This window comes from Oncorhynchus masou, chromosome 12, assembly GCF_036934945.1.
Source record: "Oncorhynchus masou masou isolate Uvic2021 chromosome 12, UVic_Omas_1.1, whole genome shotgun sequence".
Classification (NCBI taxonomy): domain Eukaryota; kingdom Metazoa; phylum Chordata; class Actinopteri; order Salmoniformes; family Salmonidae; genus Oncorhynchus; species Oncorhynchus masou.
In genome coordinates this window covers 40827925-40846930 of record NC_088223.1, presented here as the reverse complement: position 1 = coordinate 40846930, position 19006 = coordinate 40827925, and the positions used below count along the sequence as shown (strand labels likewise).

Genomic DNA, 19006 nt, shown 5'->3' with positions numbered 1-19006 from the left:
TATTATGATTCAGTTAGGGCTGACCCCAATTAGTCAACCTAGATTGTTTTAGTCGAGCTTTGCGCCCATCTCAGGAAACTAATCAATTGCGCAGGCCTAGACTAAAAGCCTATTTATGCTTAAACCAATGTATTCTTGATCCAAAAAATGTGGTAGGAGGGAGGCTCCATGTGGAGGGTTTGGCGCAATTGCTGAGCCTCCAGAGGCATTCAGAGGCCATCCTGTATGAACATAAACTCACTTATATGACAACAGCTCTGCGAAGAGCAAGAAATATGAATGCTCTGACTTCTGCGAAGGCCACATCATCATAAATGCTGCATGGCCAATGCAGACGTTGGATTGACAATGCGCCCAGCTGCACGTCTCCAGTGCGCTCTCTCCTGCCAATTTGCGCTTATTAATTGTTTCATAACTTCATTGAGTGAATTGTTTGCGTTTGATTGTTAGTGTATTTCAATTCCCAATTACATATCACCAGTAGTACATTTACCGTTAATTCCTAGAATGTCTAATCTACAATGTTTGTTACTTTGGATAAAGTCATTTATTTGAAGGCATTCAGTATTATTATTCCAGTCTTCCGGTTCTCATTGTCGGAGTGGACACATTGTTTGCAGAGTACACAACCTATGCTAACCGTATGAGAAACACGTTTTCGTTTATTTCATTCCTTTTATGAGTTTTGTCAATTTAGTCATTGTCTTTTATTTGTGGTGTACGCCACACTGTAGAAGGTGTGTTCAGTGGTCAGCCTGATCATCTCTGTCACACAAAGGGACGGTCAACTGCGTCAGGAAGGTGGGAGGCAGCCTGGACCCAGAGAGCATCTTTGAGATGACAGAGGTGAGAAAGGACGCCTGCGCTCCTCATCATATCATCTGTCCTCTCTCACCCCAACAAACGTATTAGCATTGAATGTTGAGCTGTATCAAGGTTTAACCTTATCAGCACATCACAAAGTTGTTTACACAATTACACCCTTTGGGGGAATTTTGTTCAGAGGAAATTCATGAAGTGTGTGTGAATGTACAGTTTATTTGGTTTATGTGAATGCAATGTATATGTATACAGGTGCTGTAAACCGGAGAACACTACACGCACACACCCACACACAGTCTTGTACAACTAACCTAGTGGGGGCACACAATTCAGTCCCATCCAAAATCCTTTTTCCCCGTAACCCCTAAACCTGTACCCTAACCTAACCTTAACCTGAAAACGTAACCTTAACCCTAAACCAAACCCTAGCTGCTAACCTTCACCCTAAAACTAAGCCGAGCTCCTAACCCTATACCTAATTCTAACCTTAACCCCCTAGAAATAGTATTCAACATTGTGGGGACAATTTTTGTTTGTTTACTATTCTGGTCCCCACAAGTATAGTTACACTCACACACACACACACAATGCTCTGTTGTATATCTCTACAGACAGGGAAACGGGTAGGGAAAGCCCTCATGGCGCTTCTCCAGAAGGAGAGTCTGGGAAAGAAGAGACAGAAAGTAGGCTTTAATTAAAAAAAAAAAAAACTTTTAGGTTTATGCAACAGTATTAAATGTGTCTGTCTTCCTTACACTTCAAAGCAGGGACATTTTGAATCACCGATAGAAATGACCTGTATGAGTATTTTGATGAAAGGTTAATGATGTTTACTTGAGTGCTGAACTAAGGTGGAGGTGGCAGATGGCAAACATGTTTTTTACCACTACTGAGTTTACAAATAATGACCAAATTCAACACGTGTAACTTGAGCAGTGTGTTATTGCCATTCAAATGGCTCCAATAAAAACTAAGCCGCTTACTTTTGTCTTCCAGATTGGTCAGGATTATACTAATGTTCAGCATTTAAGTGAAGTTAAAACCGTAGAGTACTTATACGGTATACCTCTATAACTGAATATCTTTTTCTGTAATTGAGTAGATACTCTTGACGGCGATAGTCACGGTGTCCTATTGTCCTTTAACACGTGTCAGATTCATCAGAGGAGCATAATGTGCACATCCAAAATAGCAGATGTGAGACAGGACCATTTCCACTGCCTAAGAACCATGGCCTGGAGCATATGATCTACTTTGCCAGAGAGGAGACCGGTCCAAAGAAACCCGTATGTTTACTACTTTACCATTTAAAAACCTGACCAAGATCCTGAGTAAAAATAAACAAATAGAAGCAAAGAAATTAAGTAGGATGGCAATAATACCAAAGACAAATGATTTTAGTTGACCATAATGTGAGTAAGAGATGCCATTTGACTCAAATTAGAACCACTATACCCTATTGTTCTTTTTCAAAGTACAGGGTGGGACCACTGGGACGTCCAGAAATCAGATAAGGATGTCACAGTGCATGTGATGTCTGGGACTGAGAGAGTATCAGGTTCTGAGGTTGGACAACTCCAGCTCCAGGCAGCAGTTTTCAATTACACTGTTTTTTCCTTTTGTGGAGGACTTGAGGACATAAATTGCTAGGCTCCACATTGAAGCAGTCATTCAACAACAGACCTAACCATGGAGTTCAGAAGAACCTGTTTGGTTTTTGGAATACTCCTCTTGGTGAACTGCTCATTCCAGCAGGCTTTCCCTATGAAGAAAACGGTTAAAAAGGGTAGGTGGTGGGTGCCTCGCACTCTATATAATGGTCAGAATTATATTTATGTCCAGTGTTGAAATTATTTTTAAATCAATCATTTTGAATCTGAGAGAAATGAAATGTCTGTTACACAAGGCTCTCATTGTTCGGAAGATTAACTATTTTGAGTAAAATAGGATTTTATTAGTCTTGCCACAACATTGCCTGCAATACACATCAATAATTTCAAGCAACACATCTGGCATTGCCACCTCACTGGAGCAGTAGCCTATTGCTCAAACTTTGCGTCATCTTTGAGTCCATCCTGTTCCCCTCCCCCGTTTCTGTTCTGTCATGTTCCAGATGAAGGCAAAGGCGCAGCCATAGAGGAGCTGCAGAAGCAGATCAATGACATTGTTCAGGATCTAAATATTATGAAGGAGCAACAGGCTTTGCAGTCAGGTGAGATTCACACACACTGGTATTGTTCAGGAACCTTTGGACATAAATAACAGTATCGGTTTCCGTTTTAACACTTCTAAAGACACTCTGACGCTACAATTTTCACTTGGCTCCTCAGTTTGTTTGAAAGGGGTCAAGGTTCATGGCAAGTGTTTCCTGGCTGAGCCGCTGAAGAAAAGCTACCACACAGCCTTTGACGACTGCATTGCCCTGGGGGGTGTACTCGGTACCCCCTTGTCCAAGGACCAGAACGACCAGCTCAGCGACTACGTCCACCAGAGCATCGGCCCAGGCGAGCAGATCTGGCTGGGCATCAGCGACATGGTGACTGAGGGCAACTGGATGGATCAGACGGGTAACAGCATCCTCTACAAGAACTGGGACTCTGATTCCAGATCCCCAAAAACAGATCGTTCCCAGAATTGTGTCATCCTCTCGGAGGCCACTGGTGGGAAATGGTTAGACAAGAACTGTCGTGAGGAGAAGGCCTCTGTCTGCGAGTTCAACATAGTCTAAGGCGCGCCATTTGTTAGTTGGATTTCCCATGCTTGAATTATATTTTTTTGTTCGCTACCATGTATTCTTTTCTACAATGTACGCTTTGGTTTTAAATTCAACCCCTGAAAATGTATATTTTTTAACATTTGGAACAAGTTACTGACACTTTTCTAGAGCTGATAACCTTATCAAAAATGTTGGAAAATTCTTTGTAAAACATGGTGGTTTCTTGGACACAGATTAAGGATTATCCAGGATGAGGATTAATCTGTGTCCGGCGAAACTGTCCCAATGACAATGACACATTTTCATGTGAATTTGCACAAGTATGAGATCCTTACGTTACCATATAGATTGCTTTCCTATCTAATTTACAACAATTATTTCAGAGTGATAGCCTTTGAATACTTGTTTGTTTTCATCACAAGATGTCTAGCCTGAACACATAAAATCTCAATAAAAGTTATGAAATTATAATAGGGGCTTGTCTAAGAAGATGTAAAGACATTGAAAACCTAACTATTACACATTACTGAACAAAGAAAACGTCTTAGGAAGACTTGTTCATTTAACATGTATTAAATCTTGTAGCGGGAAAAGTGACTTTTTAAAAATATATATTTTTAAACCTTCGAACAGAGATGAGACAATTGTAATCACAGAGGTGTATTACCGCAAGAGGATTGTCATAATCTGTTGACCCTTGGCATCTTGCTAAAGGTTTGGTTGTTTCCCCTTAAAGTCCCTCTTGGTAACTACAATGAAAACCTGCCATACAATCATCCTGCCTTCCGTGGTTGAAGTTCCTGTGGTCATAACAAACTACAAGCCAGGACTTTAAAGGTCACAGGTTTTAGCCAAAGGATGACAGAATGTCACTTTTCCCATCACAATAAAGACACCCTCTGAAGCAATATTGTTTTGGATTGATTCCCTTATCTATCCTAGATACAGTATTATTCACAATATCACACTGTACTCAGACCACTCAAAATGTCTAAGGAATTTATAAAAAATACAATTGGCAGAGGAATTTATAAAAACACATATTTACAGAGAAAAACCCTTGCCACAAGGCATTAACAACGCTAGGTACAAAACTAATAAACAAAACAAGCAGCCCTGGTCTTAAACCCATAACACACCAGTGTCCAGGGCAACATTCAAGATATACTAGCATATAAAACTATTAAAATACTATCAAGAAATATACACAAAAACCAAGTAGACCAGCAATGTAAACACAGAAGAGCAGCACCATGTGCCGTTTCAGAAATTACTCTCTAGGAGCTTGGAGGAAACAGACTCAGGCTCCAATGAAAGGCAGTAATAGTAATTTGTCTGATGGTCTTGTGCAGAAGGCACAACACCACTAATACAAACTCCCTGAATCTTACACAAAGGCACATTTACACCCCATTTCTCCACTGCAGTGAACCTGAAACACATTGAGCTATGTGAAATGAGTAACAGTAGTCCATCTCACAGTACCGCCTCACGCTAAATGGATTCCTCCCCCTTCGGGTCGATGAAGGTCTCTGGATCTAGGATTTGGTTTGCCCCCGACAGTCTAATCGTATTAATGTCACCAGTGCTCTTGAACGTGTAGAGCTCATTGTCTACCATCCTGCGGTCCATGAAGCCCATGCTGTCCTGGCGGTCAATGGGCGTGCGAGGTCTCGACGGGATGAAGGTTTCCGATGGGTCCAGGAAAGGTCTATACTCGTCCATCTCAGGCACCAGTTCAGACTCATGGTCTGCAGCTGTCTCTGTGATCTCTGGCACTCCATCCTGGAGCGCCATGAACGTTCGATAGGTGTCGACCGGCTGTCCTTGGAAGTGGTCCTGGATGGCCCCCCTGTAGCTGGGCTCACGCAACAGGTGGCTGTACACCATGGTGTCTTCGATGGAGGCGTAAACGTGAGACTCGCTGTCCGACCGAGTTTTGGGGAACCCATGATCGCCTGGGATGAAGATATTCCCTTTCCCTATGCAGATGGAAGCCTCATTGACCATCGCTCTTTTCTTCTTCCTGCAAAGCACAAAAGAGGAATACAAATGGTTGAGTCAAGAAGACATCACACTATGAGGGGGGGGGCAAGTCATAAAATGACCTCAACATCAAAGCTATATATGGATTGTTTTGGTGAGGCAGGTGTTCTCACCTGAACACCAAGAAGACTGTCAGCACAATAAGCATAAGGAGCAGCACTGCTCCCACAGCACCCAGGATGCCGCTTAGGAGCAGCTCTACAGAGAGACACACACAAGAAGGTGAGAATCGTGATTACATATGGTAAGAATGAGACATATACAGCTGCAAGTAGCAATGAAATGAGGTGCTGGCGTATGAGAAGGCTGGAACACAGTTGCATAGACGCATTATAAACCCTTCCTTGTAACAATTCAAAACACTCATCTTTGATGTATTGCGTTGCTTTTCTCAAAATGTACTAGAGACAGTAATACATGCTGAGAGGTTCACACATGAATTGCATGCAGTTGTTATACATACACAAGGCCTTCAGAAAGTATTCAGACCTCTTGACTTTACACATTTTGTTATAACCTTACTCTAAAATTGATTAAATTGCCCCCCCCCCCCTCATCAATCTACACACAGTACCCCATGACAAAGCAAAACAGATTTTTAGAAATGTTTGCTAATTTATTCAACATAAAAAACTGAAATATCACAAGCATTTACGCTCTATACTTAGTACTTTGTTGGAGCACTTTTGGCAGTGATTACAGCCTCGAGTCTTCTTGGGTATGACGCTGCAAGCTTGGTACACCTGTATTTGGGGAGTATCTCCCATTCTTCTATGCAGAGCCTCTCAAGCTCTGTCAGGTTGGATGGGGACCATTGTTGCACAGCTATTTCCACGTCTCTCCAGATGTTAGATCGGGCTCAAATCCGGGCTCTGGCTGGGCCACTCAAGGACATTTAGAGACTTGTCACGAAGCCACTTCTGCATGTGTCTAAGCTATGTGCTTAGGGTCGTTGTCCTGTCCGGAAGGTGAACCTTCGCCCCCCAGTCCGAGGTCCTGAGCGCACTGGAGCAGGTTATCATCACTAGACTCCCAGTTTGTGCAGCTGAAAAACATCCCCGCATGATGCTGCTGCCACCATGCCTTACCGTAGGGATGGTGCCAGGTTTCTTCCAGATGTGACGCTTGGAATTCAGGCCAAAGAGTTCAATCTTGGTTTCATCAGACCAAAATAAATGTTTCTCATGGCCTGAGAGTCTTCAGGTGCCTTTTGGCAAACTCCAAGCGGGCTGTCATGTGCCTTTTACTGAGGAGTGCCATCTATCTGGCCACTCTACCATAAAGGCCTGATTCCTGGAGTGCTGCAGAGATGGTTGTCCTTTTGGAAGTTTCTCTTATCTCCACAGAGGAACTCTAGAGCTCTGTCAGAGTGACCATCAGGTTCTTGGTTACCTCCCTGACCAAGACACTTCTCCCCCGATTGTGCAGTTTGGCCTAATGGTCAACTCTAGGAAGAGTCCTGGTGGTTCCAAAAATGTGCCATTTAAGAATGATGGAGGCCCCTGTGTTCTTGGGGACCTTTAATGCTGCAGAATGTTTTTGGTACCATTCCCCAGATCTGTGCATCGACACAATCCTGTCTTGACGCACTACGGACAATTCCTTCGACCTCATGGCTTGGTTTTTGCTCTGACATGCACTGTCAACTGTGGGACTTTATATAGTCAGGTGTGTGCCTTTCCAAATCACGTCCGATCAATTGAATAGACCTCAGGTGGACTCCAATCAAGTTGTAAAAACATCTCAAGGATGATCAATGGAAACAGGATGCACCTGAGCTCAATTTCGAGTCTCATAGCAAAGGGGGTGAAAACTTTAAATAAGGTAGTTCTGTTTTTTATCAAATGTACAAAAAGTATCAACATCTGTTTTTGCTTTTTCATCATGGGGTATTGTGTGTAGATTGCTGAGGGAAAAAACTATTTAGAATAAGGCTGTAATGTAACAAAATGTGGAAAAATTCAAGGGGTCTGAATACTTTCCGAAGGCACTGTGTGTGTTTGTGTAGAGATATATCTCAACACCTGATTTGACACAAAGAGAAGTTGAGTTATTAGGGTTTGATTGAGAGCTCAATATTTATTTCCTAGAAAGTTGTGATTTTCTCTTCCATCTCTTGACATATCGCAGAGCTTTTTTCACACTTAGAGGGATGAACGTATATTCTGAGTTGAGTCAAGCTGAGTCAATACTGTGTTGATGATTATGAGATCATCAAGTACCCCTAATAATTCCCATACGTGTGTATTGATGTCATTTACGACATAGACATCCAATTAAAACAACTATTATTGTTTTCTTTTTGCTCTCAAATTTTAGATCTCTTAAGAGTTGTTGAAATATCCAAAAGGGTCTTGTGAGACGAATGCTAGAATTATGCAGATATCTTAGCAAACATATTAGGTCACAACTCTATCGTAACATTACAAATAGGTCCCTTACGGCTAGTCTTCTGCAGAGTAACCTTGCTGAGCACACTGAAGTTTCCATTCTCCGGCATACAGTTGGACATGTTGAGGTAGAAGCTCTCAGGGACCATCAGCTTGTCCTCTGCCTCCTTATCCTCCCTTCGACTCAATAGCTCCTCTGGAGAGCCCAGGGTCTGCACCTTGATGAATGTGTGCCCCTTGCCACACTTGGGCTGGCTGATGTTGGTCAACAGCAGCTCTGCCTGGAGGTGGCCCGGCAGATTGATGATCCAGGACACGGTGGAGTATGGTTTCATGCCGCTGGGCCAGTTTGGGGTGGCCAGGAGGGCAGGGGAACCCATTCCGGGCTGGACTGTATATATGATGCTGTCTGAGGGACAAAAGGAAGTGACGAAGAACAATGCAGCTTGAACAGTGGTTGAAGGGAGTGAGAATGTCATTTTCCATTCAAACCATTGTTAAAACAAATCCCCTCGTCATTGCTGTATGTCTGTGCCCTCTTGTGGATGTTACACAAGGAACCATAAAAAGGTAAGTGAAGAAAGTATTAAAGTAACTGTCCAGTGTTTCCAGAGGTCTATAAAATATGACCTACAATTAACTACAAAATGAGTGAAATTGTTTTCCGTACAATTTTGTTTAATTAATTATGTTAAAAAGCAGCTTTTCTGTGTTGGAATGGTGGTGGTGTACCCCCAACAACAAAATGGTGTGGGCTTATACCGGTGATTAAAAATATTAATTAGAAATAGACCGCTGATTGGTCAGCTCATCCTCCTCATGCGTATGACATCATACTCTGAGGAAACAGAAAGCATTTTTGAAACGGTCTGTTTGAGATACAAGTTTGAAGTGAATTTATGCTTTGGCCACCAATCGAGGTACAGGATGAGTCAACAACATTATGTGGGTAATTGTTAACAGAACTGTTAAGTGAGATTTTAACTGAATAGTTACTTTAAAATATTGTTTTAAATGAAAAAAAACAACAACTGCGAAACCAGTTAGCATACCTGAGATTTTTTCACTGAAGGACACATTGAGGAAAGGCCCTTGAATCAGGCTAAGGTCCTTCGCTGTGGCAGTAATAGAGACGTTGGAGTGCACTTGGATTTTGCGAATGATGCCTTCGGCGCAGAAGTAGCCAATGGAGGACCCATCACCCTCTGCTACGTGAAGGGAGACACTGCCATTGCACTCCTGTCCTGGCAGGGACTGCCTGAGGTTTCCTGTGGGGGCCAGTAAATCCACGGAGCCATATACTGGGATAATGAGGTGCCAGGTGAAGCTTTGAAGTAGCGTAGGGAGGCACGTCGGCATTTTAGGGACCGTGAGGAGAGTCCCAGTCACGGAGCACGAGTCTAAACTCCGGCATCCTGGAATAGATCCACAGAGGCTTGAGATATTATAATGGGTTTACATACATTCATATTCTTAGTCCATCACATCTTTAGATAAACAAAACACAAAGACCATTTGTTCTAGCTTTGTCACAAATATACTCTAATAAGAAGCTTAAGTGAGAATGGCATAGATACTGTCCATAGTGGTTTCTATGTTTTGGAGGCAATACATGCAACGCTAATGTATGTATTGTTACAGTACCTATGGTTTTTACAGCTGTCAGACGTAGGTCTTCACTTGGACAGTCCAGGAAAGAAAGCCTGGCTTTGGTCCCTGAGGGAACTGTGATCTTCTCCTGGAGCACAGAGTCCTTCCTCATCTCACAGTAGGGGTCAGATCCCCTCTTCTCAAAGTGGAGAACTAGCCCTTCATCCTCTGACAGATTTACAGTGCAGAGAACTGACCAGGGAATAAAAGACAAACAGGCACAATCATCTTCTGAGAAATAGGTCACCGATCACCACTCATTTAATTTGATTGAATGAATGATCAGGCTACAATATGTTTAAACATTTATAATGGAAATATTAGTATTATATTGGTTTGGAAAAGTATAGGGTTGGTTTAACAGATTGCCTGTATAGAATAAAGAAGCATTTTTGGATCTTACTTGAAATTGCTTACAACACAAATCATGTCATAACAATTTATGATTGCCAATAGCCTTTGTACCTGGATGGCCGCTCCTCATCACAGAGACCCTAAATTTGAGGGACAGGCCCGGTTTGGTCCTGTCTGTCTCACAGTTAAACAGGGTCATGGTGAAGCTGCCCTGCCTGTGTGTTGGCTGGGGGTCCACCAGGGTCTTCTGGATGCCCACCTTCCCACGCGCCTTGTGGTACATCACCATCACTTCCTTCTTCTGGCAAAGAGACTCTGTGTGATTCAGGAAGTTAACCGTGTAGTTATGCATGCCGGGCACCGTGAAGTCCCACCTCATCAGGTCGTCATCAGGGAAACCTCTAGGGTAGTTGGCTGAGAGGAAGTCTGTATCTGACACCCCTCGAGGTAGGTTGACTTTTACCACAGCCAGCACTGGAAGGAAAGGGGTTAAATGAGGTATAATGACATGACAAATTCTGTAAAGGGAGGTCTACTGAATACATACAAGCTAGCCTCAACAGGCATTTATTTTTTATGGCTCCTTCAACAGCTGCCAGACACTCACTTTTAATTTCCGGTCCGACGGTGACCTTGAAGTCCAGCGGCTCCAGCTTCCTGTCCCCAGGGACCTGCAGGGACACCCGGCCCTTGTACAACACCTGGATCCTAGTGATGCTGCCGCCTGGGCAAAAAATGCCGATGGTGGCGAGCCCGGTGCGCTGGTACGTGATGATGGTGTAGGTATGCTCGTCAGGACAGGTCTCAGAGGGTGGAATCTGTCTCATTCCCGGCGATGGGAAGTCCAGCTGGAAGGAAAGGCCAGGTGGAACTTTCAGGTCCCAGGTGAAGGTTCTGTTGAAGTCTGGGAAGAGGGAGGACTCCGTCTGGACGATGTTCCCGCTGCAGGTGATCTCTGTGCAATCTGGAGGAGGAAAAACATTGTATTAGTGAAGCTAACAGATGAGCAGCTTTTGCACTGTCGAGACTATTTCATTGGGTCCATTGTGTTAGGCATGCTCAATCAAATGCTACTAGAAGTCAGGTCAGGGCCCTGTTGAGGCCAGGAAAATGGGTCTGAGGCATCTTACCAATCTCCCTGTTGATCTCCACACTGAAGACATCTTGTGGCTGTGGGCAGGTGAACTTCACAGAGGTGTTGCGGGCAGCTCTCAGGACGAGTTCTTTGGGGTTGCAGGTAGGCCCCTCCCCAACACACACACTGCACTCTTTGGCTTTGGTGTTTCTGCTGATGGTGACGATAGTGTCTGGCTCTGGAGTCACGGAGATCATCCGGCTCTCTGAGGAAAATTTGAAACGTAAACACTAATTTATAGATCTGATTTCAACAAAAGATAATTCACTGTACATACACTTCTCACATTAGAGTTAGACATGAACAGAACAGTTGAAAGAGCTTACGTTTCTTTATTGGTTTGGCCGTGAATATAGAGGAATCCACCTCTCTGCCTTTTGGAACTTGCAAAGACACCGTGGCTTGGCTCAGTATATGAAGGTGAGCCACGAGGCCATTCTTGCAGTACGTCTGAGTTTTGACCTCTCGTTCAGTGTTGGTCCTGGTTACAGTGTACTGGTAGCCATCTTGACACAACTCTGATTCAGTCATCTCCTTCAGCCTGTCAACAGGGAAGTCCAAATTCATAACAGTCTTCTCCGGCACACTTAGGTCCCAGACGAGTGTTCTAATGAACTCTGAGAAGAGGGAAGGCTGAGCCACACCTGTGGCAGGGCTGCAGGTGTCATTGGTGCATTCTGGATAAAAAAAAGAAATCACATAACAGGTAAGACCAGAAGAAACCTAAACAAAACCTGCTTAACGGTTCACCCTTGGGGCCAGATCTAAAAGGTAGCCTTAGCTGTTTTTATGCAGCATCTTCGCTGACAACTACCACCCCAGGATGTCAAATTCTGAATCATCTGCCTGTGTTGTACATATTTTCGACTGTGTAACTACGGCAATACTGGTTTGATCGAATTGAGCTGGCAGTCTAAAATTAAATCCAATATTACAAAGTTTCTCTAGACTCACCGATTTTCCTGTGGATCTGGATGACGAAAGCACTTTGTGGTGGTTCAGTGCAGTTGAAGAGCAAGGTGACATCCTCATCGGGGACCAGGGCCAGCGATGAGTGACAGGTCGTCTGGGTGTCATTCTCAGTGCCATTGACCTTGCATACGGAACACTGTTCCAATGGAAGGAAAAGTGAGGACGACACAGTCACAGTAGCATCTTTGTCAGGTCGAACGGTCATGCGCAGACATTCTGAGTGAACAGAACGAAGAAAAGGTTATTTTGAATATTTTGCAAAGTCCAAACTGAAAAGGCTAGTTCACTACTATGTCATTGTATTGAGTAGTAAAACTATTGTTGGAGTCAATGAACAGGCTAAGAGTTTTGAGCAAAAGGTAACAAAAATACATGGAAAAAAGGATTATAAAACAGTGACATAGTAGTTAAGTTTCACTGAACATTGGGAGCAGGCTAGAACCTATTGTCATGTCTGGACTTAAGGCTGCACCAGTTATTTCACAAATACACATCCGTACAGAACACTACATGGTCCTTCAAAGGAAAATATGAATGGAGGTTCTGGGCAATTCCACGATAACGGAATTACGCTTTCACTTTAAAAAAATGTATACCAATCAAAAACCATTGATTTCAAAGTTAAACAAACCATACAACTTTGCACAAGGCCTACTTTGAACAATTTCCACTGAAAATGTTACAAAAACTAATTTAGTGGAAGAACTGTGCAGATGTAAACTTTGGTAACGGAAATATGGTGAAATCTATTTTTATGTAAGCACATTTTCAACATACTGTACTCTACTTCTTTACTGTACTCTTCTGTATTGTACTCTACCGGTACGCCATCCAAACTTGTGAAACACGCCTATGATAGTCTAGTCCGTCTGTAGATGTTAACATCGGGGTCAGGAAGGGACCAAATTGCAACTACTATTCAACATCCATGGACGTTCGGTGCTCAGTGGTTGAGGATGCTGGTTACAGTAAATGGAAAGAGATGGGGCTCATGGGTAGGTGTCAGTAAGAGCTGGGAGAAGTGACATTAACTGGAGAGTGAGAAAGGCAGAGAGGGAGAGAGAGAGGGAGGGGTTGTCCAGACTTGACAATTTAAAAACTCTTGTGGTTTGACCACCAGACAACAGAAAATGCCAACTGTGGTTGGTGACTATTTTGATTTCCCATTTTAGCCAATTCAGTCGCAGTAATTCTTTCCATTTGGTAACGGAATTACGAGTTTTAATCACTTAATAATTCATAAACAAAATGTATATGAGTAAAATCACTAACTAATTGGTAGGTCTGGCATTACTTGTTACTTCTGTGAACTTACATTATCCTGCCTCTTCATGAAGGAGAGAAATTAGAAAATATCTTAGATGTGTGGGTTTTTGGTAACAGAATCACAAGGCAATATTTCTTAAACTTACAGAAGGTATATAAAAAAATGTAAAAAACTAAAATATAAGTGTTGAAATTAGTTGGCAGAGGTCTTTACATCAACGTTAGTGTTTTGAAGTATTTCTGATACCTTTTAAGACCCCTTTTCCATCTGTTTATCCAGGAATCTTTCATTTTTAAGATGTAAAATTATTGAAAAATGCCTTAATTCCCCAAAAATAGACTATTAGCTTCCATATGTCACCTAACTTGACATGTTCCAATCAACTTTGGTGCTCATGGGTCCTGTTTGTATTTTTTACCCCCTTTTCCTCCCCAATTTCGTGGCATCTAATTGGTAGTTAAAGTCTTGTCTCATCGCTCCAACTCCCGTACGGACTCGGGAGAGGCGAAGTTCGAGAGCAGTGCGTCCTCCGAAACACAACCAAGCTGCACTGCTTCTTGACATAATGCCCACTTAACCCGGAAGCCAGCCGCACCAATGTGTTGGAGGAAACACTGTGCACCCGGCCCTCCATAGGAGTCGCTAGTGCGCGATGGGACAAGGACATCCCTGCTGGCCAAACCCTCCCCTAGCCGGACGATGCTGGGCCAATTGTGCACCACCCCATGGGTCTCCTGGTCGCGGCCGGCCTCGACAGAGCCTGGACTTGAACCCAGAAACTCTATTGGCACAGCTAGCACTGCGATGCAGTGCCTTAGACCACTGCGTCACTCGTGCGCCACTTGAGGCCCTCATGGGTCATTTTTAATGGAAATGCCCTTCTGTTACGTTCAAATTGACAGGAAGTACGCTGTATCAAGTCCTGTGTCAGATGACTGGTCTATGCCCAAACTTACCATGGTAGGATCCCTTTTGTCTTTGAATAGCATATCGACATATTAACAATTCAACATTAATAACATAACCAAACAATGAAATATACTCTACTGGCATATCCAAGTTCCAGAGTGGGGATCTGATGCTTTTACAGTTATAATATAATTTGTAAGCATTACCAACAGAGTATCCTCTACCAGGCTTTCACCTTATATATGAAAGCCTGTAGAAGTTATTGTCAGAAAGAGGCTTAAAAAGGGATAGTTCACCCAAATTACACATTGGCTTCCTTACTCTGTAAGCAGTCTATGGACAAGGTATGAAAGCAATCCATGCCTTGGTTTAAATTCCTTGGCACGGTTTCCACATGCTAACGTTTGAGTATTTGTGGCACAAATCCAATTCAAGTTATGGGACCGATATTAGCCTTTTTGTCCATAGATTGATTACAGGGTGAGGAAACCAATGTCATTCTATAAATTTGGGTGAACTATATCTTTAAAAGAAGTTAGAGTATCTAGACACGGAAGCGAGACATCCGGCTCCCTTTATCTAATAGGGGCGGGGCCGCTCTGGTCTGCTTATTTGGGTGCATTCAGTTTGCGGAACGGTTTGTACTGAACAACACGTTACACCAACACGTTCTTGTACACTCTTGAACAGACAAAGGTACGTTTGCACAGTTCTGTGGATGTGCCTTGAAGCAATGAGTGAAGTATTTAAAAGGCAGCGGTGCATTTCGGCCCACAACCCAAACCCTCTCCGTTTTTCAACTGGTCATTCAGTACAGCACCATTTCCATTTAATTGAACGTTCCACTACGTTTTTCCATACTGGATACTGGAAGCCGAGTCTAACAACAGAGTGAATGAGAAAATAGATTAAAAATGTTCGCCCTCTGCGGGTGATTAGCAGGATGTGCAATGATACAAGTAAACAGAGGGCTGTGATTGACATATTAGGCAATTTAACCAATTTCTCTGTATAAAATGGACAACAACTTTAAAATACCTGTAGACTATATTATGTTAACCAGTATATAGAAAAAGTAATCAAATATTATCATGTTTATATTTATCAATATTAATTAATTAATTAAGAAAATTGTTACTGCAATCAAAATACTACTCATATTACAGAGCAAAGCGGAAAAGCTTAATATTTTTGCTTTGTAGCAACTGGCTATGTAAAAGGACCCATGAGCACCAAAATGCAAGAGTCTATATTTTTTTGAAAGTAAGGTATATCAAGCAGATGGAAAAGGGTTTTAGAAACATCTACCAGAAAAAGTCTTAATACATCAAAACACTATATTGTTGAAGTTAAGACCCTTGCCAACTAACATTTATATTAACTTTTGCAGAAATGATTTTCCTCTTGTAAATTTAAGAAATATTGCCAAGGATCTTTTCATCTTGTCATCCTGTTACCAAAAACCCACATACACTATACAGTTGAAGTCGGAAGTAAACATACACTTAGGTTGGAGTCATTAAAAATAGTTTTTCAACGACTCCATAACAAGAAATTTAACGATAGTTTTGGCAAGTTGGCTAGGACACCTAATTTGTGCGTGACACAAGTCATTTTTACAACAATTGTTTACAGACAAATTATTTCACTGTATCACAATTCCAGTGGGTCAGAAGTTTACATACACTAAGTTGACTGTGCCTTCAAACAGCTTGGAAAATTCCAGAAAATTATGTCATGGCTATCGAAGCTTCTGTTAGGCTAATTGACATAATTTGAGTCAATTGGAGGTGTACCTGTGGATGTATTTCAAGGCACATCTTCAAACTCTGTGCCTCTTTGCTTGACATCATGGGACAATAAAAAAAATAAAAAAATTGGAGACCTCCACAAGTCTGGTTCATCCTTGGGAGAAATTTCCAAATGCCTGAAGGTACCACGTTCATCTGTACAAACAATAGTACACAAGTATAAACACCATGGGACCACGTAGCCGCCATACCCCTCAAGAAGGAAACGCATTCTGTCTCCTAGAGATGAATGTACTTTGGGGCGAAAAGTGCAAATCAATCCGAGAACAGCAAAGGACCTTGTGAAGATGCTGGAGGAAACAGGTACAAAAGTATCTATATCCACAGTAAAACAAGTTCTATATCGACATAACCTGAAAGGCCGCTCAGTAAAGAAGAAGCCACAGCTCCAAAACCAGCATAAAAAAGCCAGACTACGGTTTGCAACTGCACATGGGGACAAAGATCATACTTTTTGGAGAAATGTCCTCGGGTCTGATGAAACAAAAATAGAACTGTTTGGCCATAATGGCCATCGTTATGTTTGGAGGAAAAAGGGGGAGGCTTGCAAGCCGAAGAACACCATCCCAACCGTGAAGCACGGGGTGGCAGCATCATGTTGTGGGGGTGCTTTGCTGCAGGAGGGACTGGTACACTTCACAAAATAGATGGCATCATGAGGGAGGAACATTATGTGGATATATTGACGCAACATCTCAAGATATCAGTCAGGAAGTTAAAGCTTGTTCGTAAATGGGTCTTCCAAATGGACAATGACCCCAAGCATACTTCCAAAGTTGTGGCAAAATGGCTTAAGGACAAAGTCAAGGTATTGGAGTGGCCGTCACAAAGCCCTGACCTCAATCCTATAGAAAATGTGTGTGCAGAACTGAAAAAGCAGGCGCAAGGAGGCCTACAAACCTGACTCAGTTACACCAGCTCTGTCAGGAGGAATGGGACAAAAATTCACCCAACTTTTTGTGGGAAGCTTGTGGAAGGCTACCCGAAACGTTTGACCCAAGTTAAACAACTTAAAGGCAATGCTACCAAATACTCATTGAGTGCATGTAAACTTCTGACCAACTGGGAATGGGATAAAATAAAAGAAAAGCTGAAATCAATTACTCTCTCTCCTATTATTCTGACATTTCACATTCTTAAAATAAAGTGGTGATCCTAACTGACCCAAGACAGGGCATTGTTACTAGGATTAAATGTCAGGAATTGTGAAAAACAGTTTAAAATGTATTAAATGTAAAATCAAGTCAGTATCTGGTGTGGTCACCAACTGCATTAAGTACTGCAGTGCATCTCCTCCTCATGGACTGCACCACATTTGCCAGTTCTGTGCTGTGAGATGTTACCCTATTCTTCCACCAAGGCACCTGCAAATCCGACCATCACCCCTGGTGAGACAAAACCGTGACTCGTCAGTGAAGAGCACTTTTTGCCAGTCCTGTCTGGTACAGTGACGGTGGGTTTGTGCCCATAGGCGAATTTGTTGCCGGTGATGTCTGGTGAGGACCTGCCTTAAAACAGGCCTACAAGTCCAGCCTCTCTCAGCCTATTGCAGACAGTCTGAGCACTGATGGAGGGATTGTGCGTTCCTGGTGGAACTTGGGCAGTTGTTTCCATCCTGTACCTGTCCCGCAGGTGTAATGTTCAGATGTACCGATCCTGTGCAGGTGTTGTTACACGTGGTCTGCCACTGTGAGGAAGATCAGCTGTCCATCCTGTCTCCCTGTAGTGCGGTTTTAGGCGTCTCACAGTTTAGACATTGCAATGTTTTGCCCTGGCCACATCTGCAGTCCTCATGCCTCCTTGCAGCATGCCTAAGGCTTGTTCACACAGATGAGCAGGGACATCTTTCTTTTGATGTTTTTCAGAGTCAGTGGAAAGGCCTCCTAGTTTTCATAACTGTGACCTTAATTGCCTACCGTCTGTAAGCTGTTAGTGTCTTAACGACTGTTCCACAGGTGCATGTTCATTAATTGATGGTTCATTGAACACGCATGGGAAAAAGCTTTTAAACCCTTTACGATGAAGGTCTGTGAAGTTATTTGGATTTTTACTAATTATCTTTGAAAGACAGGGTCCTGTCCAGTGTTTGTTATTTTGCCCATCTTAATCTTTTATTTTTATTGGCCAGTCTGAGATATGGCTTTTTCTTTGAAACTCGGAATCGCCTCTTTACTGATGAGGTTGAGACTGGTATTTTATGGGTGCTGTTTAATGTACCCGCAACATTAAATATCTACAATATTTTTCTTATCTAATGTTATTTTAAAATGGACAAAAAGTGCTTTTATTTCAAAAACAAGGCCATTTTTATTAAGTGACCAAACATTTGAACGGTAGTTTATATCAAACTAAAAACTAGTGACCACTTTAGTATATAATTCAGTTTATCGACATATTTTGAAACATTGAGAATGGGAAGGCCACACTCAATACATAATTAGCAACTGATTGTTAACGCCTGCTTGCTAAATTTGAAAGAATGTTTTGAACGTTCTCTCACCTGACAGGTGCAAAGTCACAATTCCCAGGAGCACTCGAGCGCATTTTTTTGTGAGCCGCATGTCCACTGATAAAACAACAAAGAGATGTGCCTAAATGATTCCGGATAAATGTTATCAAACCCACGATATTTGCATTTTGTAAAATCTCAGGTTAAAACATTTTCGATGGCGGTGATAGAGCAGTAACTTCCTGATGTACATTACCTGTTACACGCAGAGGGCGTGTACGCTACCATAAATGGGTAACCTGTTGAAACTTGACTGAATAGTGTAGTTGACAGGCTGGTCTCATAGACGAGACGTAACATAGTAAATGAAAATCCAGGACACTCAAATTAGTATGATACAGTATGTTGACTTTGGTGTGGTTACATAACACAGAGATTACTTAAGGCAAAAACAAAAGCAGGGTGGTTGATCTGGTGCATAATAA

The 19006-nt window shown here is 42.4% G+C and overlaps 2 protein-coding genes across 2 annotated transcripts; one reads left to right on the top strand and one right to left on the bottom strand.

Moving 5' to 3' along the window:
• The first annotated feature begins 2381 nt into the window (after window positions 1–2381).
• Window positions 2382–4009, top strand: LOC135550098 (tetranectin-like). The gene is made up of 3 exons (XM_064980578.1): window positions 2382–2608; window positions 2936–3034; window positions 3153–4009. Exons 1-3 carry the CDS (start codon window positions 2512–2514, stop codon window positions 3548–3550), a joined length of 594 nt encoding a protein of 197 aa, XP_064836650.1. The 5' UTR covers window positions 2382–2511; the 3' UTR covers window positions 3551–4009.
• Window positions 4010–4520: 511 nt separating this feature from the next.
• LOC135550097 (CUB domain-containing protein 1-like) lies at window positions 4521–18780 on the bottom strand. Its single transcript, XM_064980577.1, has 11 exons — window positions 18573–18780; window positions 12068–12301; window positions 11440–11790; window positions 11109–11318; window positions 10586–10942; window positions 10090–10452; window positions 9619–9816; window positions 9027–9389; window positions 8027–8383; window positions 5698–5782; window positions 4521–5564 (listed from the first exon to the last, which is right to left on the bottom strand). The coding sequence occupies exons 1-11, from the start codon at window positions 18631–18633 to the stop codon at window positions 5033–5035; spliced, it is 3111 nt and encodes a 1036-aa protein (XP_064836649.1). The 5' UTR covers window positions 18634–18780; the 3' UTR covers window positions 4521–5032.
• Between the last annotated feature and the right edge of the window lie 226 nt (window positions 18781–19006).

Excerpts from the sequence above, each read along its gene's own strand:
- LOC135550097 (XM_064980577.1), bottom strand. The coding sequence starts at position 18,633 with ATGCGGCTCACAAAAAAATGCGCTCGAGTGCTCCTGGGAATTGTGACT. Across the intron at positions 9,390-9,618 it reads GACAGCTGTAAAAACCATAG|GATGCCGGAGTTTAGACTCG; the intron begins GTACTGTAACAA and ends GATCTATTCCAG. Across the intron at positions 8,384-9,026 it reads CTTCAGTGAAAAAATCTCAG|ACAGCATCATATATACAGTC; the intron begins GTATGCTAACTG and ends TTTGTCCCTCAG.
- LOC135550098 (XM_064980578.1), top strand. The coding sequence starts at position 2,512 with ATGGAGTTCAGAAGAACCTGTTTGGTTTTTGGAATACTCCTCTTGGTG. Across the intron at positions 2,609-2,935 it reads GAAGAAAACGGTTAAAAAGG|ATGAAGGCAAAGGCGCAGCC; the intron begins GTAGGTGGTGGG and ends GTCATGTTCCAG. Across the intron at positions 3,035-3,152 it reads GCAACAGGCTTTGCAGTCAG|TTTGTTTGAAAGGGGTCAAG; the intron begins GTGAGATTCACA and ends TTGGCTCCTCAG.